The sequence below is a fragment of the Bactrocera tryoni genome, chromosome 3 (assembly GCF_016617805.1).
Source record: "Bactrocera tryoni isolate S06 chromosome 3, CSIRO_BtryS06_freeze2, whole genome shotgun sequence".
Classification (NCBI taxonomy): domain Eukaryota; kingdom Metazoa; phylum Arthropoda; class Insecta; order Diptera; family Tephritidae; genus Bactrocera; species Bactrocera tryoni.
Window position 1 is genome coordinate 70,282,213 of NC_052501.1, and position 13,568 is coordinate 70,295,780.

At 37.8% G+C, this 13,568-nt stretch overlaps 2 protein-coding genes across 2 annotated transcripts; one reads left to right on the forward strand and one right to left on the reverse strand.

Annotated features, from left to right (window-relative positions):
- Positions 1–594: 594 nt before the first annotated feature.
- LOC120771300 (D-aspartate oxidase) lies at positions 595–5,670 on the forward strand. Its single transcript, XM_040099234.1, has 5 exons — positions 595–835; positions 3,014–3,223; positions 4,045–4,341; positions 5,155–5,348; positions 5,417–5,670. Exons 1-5 carry the CDS (start codon positions 639–641, stop codon positions 5,548–5,550), a joined length of 1,032 nt encoding a protein of 343 aa, XP_039955168.1. The 5' UTR covers positions 595–638; the 3' UTR covers positions 5,551–5,670.
- Positions 5,671–7,032: 1,362 nt separating this feature from the next.
- Positions 7,033–12,222, reverse strand: LOC120771667. The gene is made up of 8 exons (XM_040099783.1): positions 11,822–12,222; positions 11,569–11,756; positions 11,092–11,403; positions 10,311–11,024; positions 10,075–10,250; positions 9,841–10,009; positions 7,894–8,247; positions 7,033–7,799 (listed from the first exon to the last, which is right to left on the reverse strand). Exons 1-8 carry the CDS (start codon positions 11,949–11,951, stop codon positions 7,599–7,601), a joined length of 2,244 nt encoding a protein of 747 aa, XP_039955717.1. The 5' UTR covers positions 11,952–12,222; the 3' UTR covers positions 7,033–7,598.
- Positions 12,223–13,568: the final 1,346 nt, after the last annotated feature.

Sequence of the window (13,568 nt, forward strand, 5' to 3'; positions counted from 1 at the left end):
CAAAAAATAGTGCATTGGTGTTACATCGCACGGTCTTGGAAGCCACGCTACAAGTACACGGCGGAGACAATGCACTAAATTGATTGTCCACATCAACATACTCCAGTTCGGGCACAAAAAGTTCACTAATCATGACTCTATAGCGAACTCCATTACATGTAACATTGTGAACGGCTTAAAGAAGCTGAAGAAGTATGGACCGCTCTACTCAAAAATCACACACGCGCAGTGACTTTTTGAGGATTTGACGGCATCTCAAGAATAGCTTGTAGATTATCATCACTACAAATGCGACAATTTAGTTTTTTCCATTCCACTTCGTCTAAAAAAACACCCTCTATATAAATTTGAATCATGAATTGTACCAAACTGCAATAGAAGCAATAACTTTTCATCAAATAGCCAGCTGATAAGCCGGGGGGTGGGGGTTTGTTTGGCAGTACAAAATACTCAAACAATAATTATCTCAATACATGCCCAGTTTAAAAAGATTACAAGTCCACTGATGTTCATACACTTGCTAAATTAATTGCCGATTATATAGCGTCTATCAGTTAATAACAGAAGCCTGATAATTTAGTACTTCGTACATTGTCGTTAAGTGCACAACTGAGACACGTTAAAGCAGCTGTTCGGAAATGCGCATCGCGGTTATTGGTGGCGGCGTAAGCGGCATCTGTTCGGCCGTGCAAATCTTGGAGTATTTGAAATCCATCGGCGTACCCGTGGAAGTAACAGTGCTCTCTGAGACTTTCTCGCCGAATACTACCGGCGATGGGTCAGCTGGTCTGTGGGATCCTTTTTTGTTGGGCGGCACGCCCACAGCGCGAGTATAGTGAGTTGAGAAATATTTATAGAAACACCAAAATAAGATATATATAGTTTACAATATAGCTTATGAATTCATATAGGTAGAATACTACATTACAAAAGATAAGACACTTTGTAGATACTCGAGACAACTCGCTAATTGCATGAGCTGGACGATCTGATAAGTAGAAATTATATAAAATATAAACACTAAAAAGAAAGGAAATATTTCTTAAATCGCTGACTCTACCTCTCTATTGCAAGCCCTTTCCCACCGAGACTAATCACATGAATACGTTATGTCATATGGCGACTCGAACGCCACTTTAACAGGTGCCAAAGTATTAACCGAAAAAGTAGTCAAAAAAAATTTTTTTTTTCAAAAGAAATAAGCAGGTAGAAAACTAAACATACGAAGTTTTACACTTAAGTAATGAAACTGATTTTATTGCCGCGCTTGTGGTAAACCTGTGACCTTGAAATTCCCTTTCTCTTTTCTATATGTATCATCGCTCTAGCTTGTTTAGTTCGCCTGCTGCGTCAAGTTGAGTAGACGTGTGTTTGTAGTGCTCGTCACGAAAATGGAAAAACGAAATCAAGAGCAACGCGTCGCGATAAAATTTTGCGCCAGATTGGACGAAACAGCTTCGGAAACGAACGCTAAAATTGTAAGAGTGTATGGTGATAGTGCTCTCAGTCGTACCCAAGCTCACAATGGTTGTCTTCGCGCGCCCCTCGTCCGAAAAAAGCTCGCATGAGCAAGTCGAAGGTGAAAACGATGATTATTGCCTTTTTTGTTAGCCGTGGAATCGTCCACAAAGAATTTGTTCCACCGGGGAAAACTGCGAATCAAGTCTACTATTGCCAAGTACTCGAAAGATTGCGAAAACGAGTTTCAGGATGCGCCCAGACATCGCTCGTAACTGGATCCTTCATGACGACAACGCGCCGTGCCACACCAGCCTCAGTGTGTCCCAGTATTTGGCCTCTAAAGGCTTTTTTTTGTTTCCTAAAACAAAATCGGTGGTCAAAGGAATCCATTTTGAGTCGATTCCAGACATCCAGGCGGCCGTGACGAGGGTACTCGCGGACATCCCAGTCGAAGCGTTCCAGAAATGTTACGAAGCATGGAAAACGCGCTGGAATCGCTGTATAGCTGCCCAAGGGGACTACTTTGAAGGGGATGGCAGAGTTGTAGAATAATTTTCAAATATACGGTTTTTATGGAATCAGTCTCAATACTTAATTGTCATACCTCGTATGTACCTACAAGTATGTATAAGACTATTCCATATGTAACAGCGGAATGTTGCTCTAGCGAGCCTCCAACCTTTCGAAGCCAGTTTTGTAGTAAAGGACGATGATTATATCTTCATTGTTGTAAAAAACATCTTTGTTTCAAAAAAGGCGTCAGCCCCGGCGATTACCTCTTCAACGCCGTTAAAATCCTTTCCAGCCAGTATTTACTTGAAGACTGAGAGCAAAAAAATTGGTGGGGTTCAGATCCGGAATATTTGGTAAGTGTGGAAAAAATTCGAACTCAAAAATAGTTTTGTTGACTTTTTTCATGTTTTCGTCCATAAGAGCCTTTTTAAGAGGTCAATTATGATCATCGTATTTGTCGAATTCAGGAAACCACTTACGAATTCTTGCTACCTCTGGAGCTCATAACGCCGCTTTTCAACACATGAATTACCCTTTTGTCCAATTTCTTGAACAAATTGAATTCAAATTTTGAAATTTATACGTGTCTTTGAAAGATACGCATGTATTTCTTTTAAAAACTGGGGCTAACTACAGAAAATATGGAACAAATACTGCTGGGTCCTTCTCGTTAAATTTTTTCTAAAAATTACTTGATATGAATTTTATTTACAAAACTTTCGAAACAATATTCGTTTAAAGATCGCCTTTTGACTTGAATAGACCTTGCTAACGAAAAATTAGAAAATGGCTCCTATGGATTCCTCTGGAATCTAGACTCGGTTCTCTTACATTTATTTAAAACCGTTTGGACCCGTTCAGATGTCAGTTTTGAATACGCCTTCATCTCAGCTATGCTATTTGGACCATCTATCTATTTTATCCTGGTACCTCTTACTCAATATTTTCAAATTACTGGAACGCAGACCCCTTCCGCCACTTCTACGACCCTCTAAAGTAACCTTGTGCGCTAAATACACTGCTTTCTCTTCAATTTCAGTCGCTGGTCAAAACACATGCACGACTTTCTCGAGCAAATCTGGTTGTCTGAGGATGCTGGTGAGGCAGGTGTCTGCCTGATACCATGCCTAAGGGTAACAACAACCAAAATGGAAAATGATGTTTTCTGGAAGGATATTGTTTATGGCTGTCGTCAGCTTACACACAACCAATTGGCTGCGCTTAATATAGGGAGAACAAAAAAATTTACGTAAGTACTCGTAAAATAATAAATTCATTGATAAAACTTTGGGATACAATTAAATCTCGTAAGGCGGAAATCGGGGAGGGTGAGATAATACCTACACGATGTACATAAAAGTGAAGTTTGAGGTAGGAGCTCATGAAGGGTGTTTGATGCTGACCTCGAGAGTTAACTCTTCAAAACTTATTGCAAAAAAGGCTTCCGTCTCATGAGGGGCTTCATTGTATACGAGACATATATACGTCTAGTAAGACTGAGCCAGGATAAGGCAGAATGTAAACTATAACAATATCTAGAACAAAATCAGAACATAGTTGTATGAAGATTGCTCTGGTTTCGCGAGTCAAGTCGGGCTCTAGGTAACGAGTTACCTTCCAGGACATCATTTACTGGCATAAAACTGATGAGAATGTTGATGATATCTCTCCAAAGGTCTGATGAAAGTATTGATGGTATGCCTGTAAAGGTCTCGGGTATGTCTTTTGAATACTCCAACTTTACATAACGTCAGTTTATTCGCATAATTACGCTCTAATGCTCCTATGAGAAGGTTTCGTGCTTCTCATAGCTGATTTTGACGAAAGCATTATGGAAGGTGATGGTAATGCATAAAGAGTGGTTCTTAACTAAAAACATGCAGCCCTCATTAGGTCATAAGACGGATTCTTTACTAGAAACACACAGATCTCATTGAGCCATTGATGTTCAGTTCGTAAAATCATGACAGAGTTCGAAGGAACTTAATGTAAGGCATAAATTCCGCCGTTCCGTACTTTTTAAATAGTATAAGAATACGTGTCAGATCACTGATTTCTAAACTTTTCCAGCGAAGGCATGCACTTTATTACATACACCTCGGAGCCGATTAAGCTGCTACCTTACTTAATGAAGCGTTTTGAAGCGAATGGCGGCAAAATTGTACAACAAAAGATCGTCAATTTGGAGGAGTTCATCACGAATTCGGGTTACGATGCCATTATTAATTGCACGGGACTGGGTTCGCGTGAGTATGTAAGAGATAACGGTATGTTTCCGATACGTGGACAAGTTTCGCGCGTCAAGGCGAGTTGGTTGTATTGTGCGCTGCTGGATGAGAGCGACGATGGCAATTATATTATACCAAAGTGAGTAGAAAAGGAATTTTGTTACTACTAATAACTAGAAGAATGCAGGAAAGAAAATAACCTCAAAATTTTACAAATTTTTGGGAATAAAAATATTAAATTTAACTCGTGAAATTTAAATAAAATGAGAAACTTATTAATCTCAAACATAAATTTAAAATATTGAAACTAAAAATGATACAAATAACTTCGAAACTAAATTTAATATTAGATTGAAAAACATAACCTCAAATTTAAAAAAAAAAATTAAAACTTTGAAATTAAAAATGATAAAAGTAAGTTTAAAAATTATTATTTTCAGGACCAATTTTAAAATAATAAAATTAGTTACAATAACCTCAAAAACTTCACAAATAAATTTCAAATAGAATAAATTTAACCTCAAAATTTAAAATATTGAAATTAAATATGAGGAAAACAAGCACAAAACAAATTGTTTTCAAAGCTAAATTTAAAATAATAAAATTGTGTAAAATTAACTTCAAAACTAAATTTCAAATTTAATAAACTTAAACTTAAAATTGAAAATACTGAAATTAAAAACCATAAAATCTAACTTAAAACAAAATGTCTTTAAGACTTCATTTAAAATAATAAAATTAGTTACAATAAACTCAAAAACCTCACAATTAAAATTCAAATTTAATAAACCTAAACTCAAAATTTCAAATATTGAAATTAAAAATGATAAAAGCAAGCTCAAAACAAGTTATAAATTATCTGCAAAACTTAAAAACTTAAAAATAAAATTTCGCCAAAACCAAATTCAAAATACCAAGTTTCGTTAAAACTAACCTCAAACCCAAATTACAGCTGTGATACGGTCGTTTTGGGTGGCACTCATCAGGAAAACGACGGCAACACAAAAGTATGTCCGAATGACAAGGCATTCATCGTGAACGGTTGTCGTAAAATTTTGCCTGCTCTGGAGCATGCGCAACATTTATACGATTGGGTGGGGCTAAGACCCGGACGCGAAGCGCTGCGTTTAGAGGCAGAGAAAGGAGGTAAATGCATTACAATCCAGGAATATTTTTTGATTTTCAATTTTTATACTTTTTAATCTTATTAAAAGGCAAAAAAATCGTCATACACAATTATGGGCACGGCGGCAGCGGCGTCACCTTGGCTTGGGGCTGCGCTGAAGACGTGCTGCAGTTGCTGAAAGAGGAATTGCAAGCGCGCAAGCTTGTCAAATCGAAATTGTGAAAAATAATTGTGGCGAAATAATGTGAAAATTTAAGATTTTTTTGTAAATATTGACATATATAGGTTTTGTTATTAATAAATTTGCAAGTTGTGCAATATTAAGGGCTTATAACGAACCAAGAGCTAGTGAGGAAATTTTTTTATAATTTTTTTTTTTTAATTTTCTTATAAATTTTTGTTTCTAAGTGGAAAATTATTTAATAAATGCATAAAAAATGTAAATTTAGCTAATATAGTATTTTGTGATTAATTTCGAAAATTTTTGGATTGCCTTGAACACGAGATGAGCTACAGAAGTACCTCCGAAAAAAGCTGTCTGGCGGTTAGGAAGATTTTTTTGCTTAAAATTACTCAAATTAAAATATTATTACTAAATATAAATAAATATATGTAATTACTACATAGAGCTGAATACAGGTAACCTACGACAGTCGGGTTTAAGTAACTGGAACGGACTCGGATTTTTATCCGGCCAAGAACTGACAACTCGGTTCCATTCCTCAAAATCTCTTCAGCAATGTTTTATGCCGCTAAAACAATAACAACAATATGTAATGATCGAAATACCAGTAAAAAATTTTTTTTACAAAATGGCGGCTCTCCAAAAACGAAAGTCGTGTTTTGTGAAAACATTTATCAACTCAGTTTCGAGATACAATAGTGACTCATGAGTACGTGTGGATTGCTGCTTGACCAATTACGCAGATTTTACTATTATTGACGAAGCCATTCAGCCAGAAATGAGCCTCATCGTTGAAGTTGATTTTTCGATGAAAATCCGGATCATTTTCAAGTTGTTGCTCAGCTCAATTCAAGAACATACGACGACTTTGGTGGTCAAGCGGCTTCAGTTCTTGCGTCAATTTGATCTTGTATGAATCTTAGCCAAGAGCTTTTCGCAGAATTCGCCACAACGACGTCACAGACATGCCCAACGCTTGAGAATGATGTGTCAGAGACTGATTTGGGTCTTCCTCAATTGATGTGCAGCAATATACTCGACACTACGGGCACTTCTTTGTGTCACTGGCACAGGAACCTTCTTGTGTTTGGAATGTGGATTCAAATTTTACCACTAGACGCTCAATTGTTGATCTGACAGTATGATTATGACGACCATAAATTGGACATAGTGCTATTAAAGTTGAGGCCACTGACTCCGAATTTCGGTGGTAAATTTTAATAACTCCGACTCGTTGTTGGATCGTATATCTTTCCATGCTGAAATGGCAAACCTTACTGAAGAAAAATGTTAAAAGAGTGGGGAAAAAATATGGCGTCGTTTGCTGTACCTAACGTTCTACTTTCGTACCGTCACTATTGAAAAATCCGTTATGTGCCGCATCTACTTAAAATTTTCTCAAATATCTATGCATTCGATTTAAACGTCAAATGTATTTATATATAATATATTTTTTTATTCATAAGTGGATATAACCGCTTAATATAAAAGGATTTCTTAAGTGCAACAAAAAGCGTGGGTTTGTAGCAAAATCTTTAATTGATATTTTCTACACTATACATATAGTATATTTCCTTCATTACAACTATACATACTTGTATACATATCTACATACACACATACTCTTAAATATAGTTGAGTAAATTTCGTAACGGGGTGTAAATTCTTCAGCAGTAATATATGTATAAGCCTGATTCAAAAAAAACAGCTCAAATAATGTCATATATAATTAATTAAGCTATTTAGCGAGCATATATAAACTTTATATATAAATACTTTAATATGAACTAAGTAAAGAGATGCTTTACTATGTCTATACGCCTATAGCATATCCTCATACTTGGTTAATTGCAATTTTACATACATATTTATCTACTTACTATTGTGGGCAAAAAATAGTAAGACTTTTTAATTTAAATTTTCAGCGAAAACCGGTTAGTCGAAATCTTAATTGGTTCTTGATTGGTGTGACTGTCAGTGACATCTGTGCCAAATGTCATTATTGAGAATTTTTAAATTATGAACAAAATCTTACTATTTTTTGCTCACAGTATATACTTGAAATATTTTAGAACATATAATAAATCTATTGCGTTTCCTGCACTTCACCCACTTCTTCTACGTTTACAGTGATTTGAGTTGTTGATGCAGACAAATTCTCCGCATTTCCTGCAAAATTTGCTTCTTCTAAATCCAACTCCTCTCTTTTACGCCTGCGTTCGCATTTCGGGCATGGCTGTTGATCGTTGAGACATTGTGCGTGAAAAACGGCGCCACAAATTTCGCACTGCAAAAGAAAATGCGAAAATTCATTCATTTCAAATAAAATTAAAATTTGCAAATTACAATGTTAGATAGCTATACTCGGCATCACAACTCACCCTGTATGTTGTTTCAATGTGAAATGGATACAGCACACGTGAACTCTTGCAAATTTCACAAATGAAACCTTTGACGCTGCACAAAGGACACTTCAATACATGCGCCTCGCCGATTTTGTATGCCTTTTGGAGCTGTTGATAGAGTGTGCCACGCAATATTAAATGCAAATCGCTAACGGAATATAAATGTATGTGCTCGTAGAGATATTCGCGTCCATAGAATTGCAATTGCAATAGTTGTATACTTTTCGGCTCACAGGTGTATAGGTAGGCGCGTAGGAAATTCAAACGTATTCGTAAAGATTGCAGGTCGGCCATGGCATCGGAGGCGTTATAAATGTCCGGGTTCAAAAGCTGCAAAATATATTTATTTAAAAAAAAACCAACAAAAAAATATATAAAAAATAAAATAATAATAAAAATCGGCTGCACCGAAGCCACAGGTATGATAGCCTTCACAGGTTCCAAGTATTCTAACAGTAATTTGATTTTGATCGGTCAATTTGTATCCATAGGGAAAAGGGTGTTAGATGAGTGGAGTTCGCTGGGCATGCGGGCATTGATTGCATGCTGTACTTAAATTTTGGTATGTCGGGGACGGCTCAGGATCAGTAGGAACTTAACCTATTACAGTATCCAGAAGAAGAGTTTTAAACTCGAAACAGTAGAGATAAGTGCCGAGGGCACATATAGTTTATGTTCCTGTTGTTATTTTTGTTGCAACGGGAACCTAATTCCCGTTACAATGGTTAGGATTACATAAGTTGTCATCGACGTCATCCAACGGTAGGCCGTGGAAATGTACTGTTTCGACGGTGTTGACCCAAAGGGAGAAGGGTGTCAGATGAGAAGGGTTCGCAGGGCATGCAAAGAGATGGCTAGTATCATGCGTGGACTCATTGTACGCTGGATATATGTTAGATAAGTCAGCGTCTATTCTGGATAAGTGTGAGTTTAAACTGCTACAGTATCCAGAACAAAGCTACACAAGGGTCACTCTCGCGGCAACTTGAGCTCTTCGTCTGCAATGAGTGGTGGTTTGACTAAAAGTACGCAATTCACTAATAGGGAGTCGCTGAAGGTGTTAATGCTCCCTCTACGGATGACGATCAGTGCTTGTCGAAACTTAGTTACGTCCGAAAACTGATCGGCGTACTGTTTTATGTCATCAACGTAGTTGAGGAAGGAGCTCTTAATGCTGCTAAGAGGCTGGAGGATGAAATTGGTGTGACGTAGTTTGTTTACGTTTATAGTTGCCAACAACGTTTCTTTGTCCTTTCACCATGTGCTGCCGGCTAGCGACTGGAGGATTTTGTTGCGGCTATGTACTTTGGCGATAATAGCGGTCGTATGAGGAGTGAAGAGCACAGACAGTCGAAAGTCACACCTAAAATTTTAGGGTTATTGACAGTCGGAATCTTAACGCCATTGACTGCAATATTAAAGTCAAGTCTGTACTCCGTTTGTGAATATGGTCGCTGTGGATTTATTGGGGGAGAGTGTTAAGCTCCGAGCAGCGAGAAACGAGAAGGGTCGGAGAGATAGCCGTTAACTTTTGAACACATGCCATCGATTCCATTGCCCGATGTCATTATCATGCAATCATCATCGTACGAGGTGATAGAAATTACCTCTGGTGGTTGCGGGAGTTTCGAGATGTAGAAGTTAAACAATAACGGAGAGACGACAACACCCTGCGAAGCCCCTTGTCTAATTCTTCTCAGTTTTGAGTTTTTACCTCGAAATAGTGCGGATAATGACGACCGCTCAGGTAGTTCATGGGCCACCTCTTCAGTCCTGAAGGATGCGGACAGATAGGCGGACATGACTAAATCGACTCAACCTCTCATGCTGATGATTTATATATATACTTATATATTATAGGGCTTCCGATCCTGTATATGATATACAAACATATAAAAAATTTTTTAATATATAGCTTCTTACTTCCAAATCAATAACCGGCTGATTACGGAACTCGGTTAAGAAAACTGCAGCGCGCTTCGATACCGCATACTTTCGAAAGTCCCAATTGTAAATGATTTTTGCTGGTATCATCAACTGCTCCATATCCATGCAGTTATCACAAAAGTAATTGCCACTGAATCCGCAAACTCTGCAAAAATAAGAGCCAAGCAATTAAAATATATTTATAAGACAGATTTTGTTATAAAAACGTACTGAAAGTTCGTGTAACCAATGCCCAAGGGGTGTTGGCATGATTTGCAGAGAAATCCTTGAGCATCCAAACCGGGTTGCCGCGCCAGCTTGTACATCTGTTCCAGCATTTCTTGTATTTCGCTCACATTCATGCGATCTAGCTTAGAATTAGGCACCACCTCGAAGTCCAAGGTCAACTAGAATGCAAATTAACAGCTTATTATTGACAATATGCGCATAACTAATGCTAAACTTACACGACTATCATTTGAATCGCTGCCATTGTTCTCAGCCTCCTGCTCCGTTGCAACCTCACCATCCGCATGAGTCACACACGTGCGCTCTACAGTCAAAGCATTGTTTTTTATTTGTATCTGTAGCTTCTCGCGTTCATGTTTGCCCAACAAAGTATTGTAGCTGAGCGTACTGGCATTACTTGAAGCACGTCTATATAAGGGTCGCTCCAAGGTAGGTGTGGTCAATTCGGACACAGAAGATTCGTCGCCCGACCACGATGTGTGCATTAAATTCTGTAGCGAGTTACCAGGAGTTGTGGGCGTTGTTGGTTCAGTTTTATAGCCTGATTCACCGGTTATGTAGTCGCGTATGCGCGCTTCCGCGAGTTCCTTTGACTTTTTGCGTTTCTTCTTTGAGTTGTGGCCTTTTAATACATAGTCATTATCTTCTTGCGCATTTTTGTCGCCTGTTTGACTTTGGTTAGCGGCTTCTTCTGTACTCTCTTCGCTTATCATTTGCATTTCATCGACTGCTTTTAAGAGTAAGTCGACACTTTCGCGTTGTGCGGCGATTTCTGCAGCGTTTGGAGATTGTAGAGTGGGTAAATTCTCAATCTTTTGCGAGAAAGCTTCATTCGTGCTTATCGGACGTGGCGTGGGCAACATTACAACGGCTTCAGCTACCTCAGCATCTTCAACACCAAGTGTGTCGGCGATATCAACGCCACTACTTATCTGCAGTATAAATAAAAATAATTATTTTTTTTAAATATTATATTTATAAAATGGTGATTCACGCTACCGGACATGATTTCAACGGTGGTGTCCATAGCCCAGACAATTGCAACGCATAATCGGGCCAATAGTTGAGCAAACTGGAATTCACTGGCAGATTAAATTGTACAATTGCTTCGATGCCTTCCATGGTCTTCGCAGCCATTTCCAGACCATCACTATCCTTGAGCAATGCAAACTTTTTATAATAGGGACTTAGCGATGAATTGCCTTTGCGCATGTTATTTAGGTAAGCGGAAAAAAGAGATTCGTTAAGTGAAAGGCGTATCCAAGCGCGACACTGACCAATTTCGCTAGTGATTTGAGAAAGCGTTTGCACCTAGAATAATTTAAAAAGAAAAAAACTCAATAAATTTGTTTCTTTTTCAAAATTAGAAAAAAAATAATAATAAATCTTTATAAATTAGAAGAAAAATATAAAAATAATAAATCTTCAAAATTAAAGTAAAAAATAATAAATCCTAATCATACAACATATTTTTACCTGCTCGATAACTTGTTTGTGCATAAATATCAATAAAGGTGCCCAAAAACTGGGCTCTGGCCGTCGTTCTTCATCTCCTGCTATCACATTTATTGTATTCCAAAGTAATGAATCCTTAAGGCCATGCAGAAAAATTGCTTCTAGGGTCGTGCATAGCGTGCTGGTGGATTCGCATACCTCCAAACTCTCTGCAGTGCGTAGATAAGGAATATATAATATATGCATGTAAAATATTACACAGAAAAACACTTACCACAGCCCCGCTGCTGCACTTCATATTGTATTTCACGTGAATTTTCTACGAGCGTATTTATAAGCGCTTCTTTAATAGCATTTTCGCGTTTACTAGAAAATTTGCTAAAACTGTTGAACAAAGAACTCATTGTGTACCAGGTATATATGCTTTATTGCGAGGTCAAATTGTTTTCTTTTAACACCAGCTCAAGTGCGCACTTTCGTAGTTGTCCTGCAAGTACTCATTTCCTTCGGATATTATGCCAGCAAACATGTTTTATTTTGCGACACAATTGATAAGCTCGTAATTACAAAATTTATTTTTGTATATTCTGCTTTATTTATCGCTGATGTTTATTTGCTTTTGTATTGTTTTGCAAAATGTATGAATTGTGATATCACTGCACTTTTCGAAGTCAATTGTTTTGTTTATCGAATGGTATCGATAAATATCGGAAGGTAAAACAGCTGTTTAATTTATATGCATGGTTGCATTTAAGAACATATTTGGAGAAAGGTATTAAATATTTAGGACGTTTTTCTTTTCACCGAAAGAGGAACTAACCTCTGCTAACCAGACACTTAGAGAACGGCCCTTAATGGTTTTATGTACGAGGTATTCGAATTAATTATTTAAATCGGTTCTAATACATTTTGCCAAAGAGAAAAGAGGTAGAAATTAAAAAAAAATTACGAATACAGGCAAAATTGCGGCTTCTCAAAGGAAAAATCGACTTTTTTATAAAAATTGTATTTCTTTACTAATTTAAAAAGGTCGTGTGAATCTTTCTATTGATCCAGTAGTTTCGATTGAATTTTTCACACCGAGTCTTCGTGAAAGAGTTTAAAGTTTTGCGAGCCGATTACACTAAAGGCCGTTTTCTCAATGTCTGGTTAGCAGTCATCTGTCCGTTAAGTTCTGGTTAATTTAACCAAGACTCCTTCTTTCTGTAAAGAACTTTTTTTAGTACAGCGCGGGCACAACAGAATGTAAGTAGGGTTGGCCCACATGGCAGAGTTCCTAGGCATTTCTCTGTACCACGGTTATTAGTGATCTTCTGGAAAAGCTTGAGGAAGTCGGCCGCAGGGTGGTTGCCTAAGCTTAGAGAAAATTTCTGAATACCAGATATAAGCTATCGCAGGGGTACCTTAACATCAAGTAAAGTCCGAACTGGTTTTGGGCACTAGAAAATACAAAATCACGTAGGCGCATCTACCACTAAGGGGGGGACGCGTCTTCGGCCTAATCACAGTTGATCAATTATAGCATAATATAGCTGCATACAGCGTCGTTGGACATAGCTGCAAGGTATATGGCCACGAAACTGCTTCCTGACTCTGACGATCTGAATACTTAGATGACTGCGAGCCTGGGCATTCTTAAATTCTCACACACTTTAACTCAATTCAAAAATACTTGGATTGCCAGGTCGCTGATCAGAAGCACTGGCTGTCGTTTCTTTGCTCATATATGGACCTTCCAAGGAGCCACGAGAGGAAAGGACTCCCCTGAGGAGAGACACGAGAAGCTTTTTACGGATCGATTAATGCTTGTCGGGAACTTTCCATTAGAAATGGCTGTCATAAAGGTTGCAGCAAATCCACTGCTTTGGAGCGCTGCCTACAAGAATATTAGCTGATTTTGCGCTCAAGGCTAGTGAAGAATGTCTACACTCCTTACCTCTAGCATTGAGTTATTTTATTTTTAGACTGAATCTTTTCAGCATTTTCTGCTCGAATGTTCCGCTTTGGCCACTTCAAATACA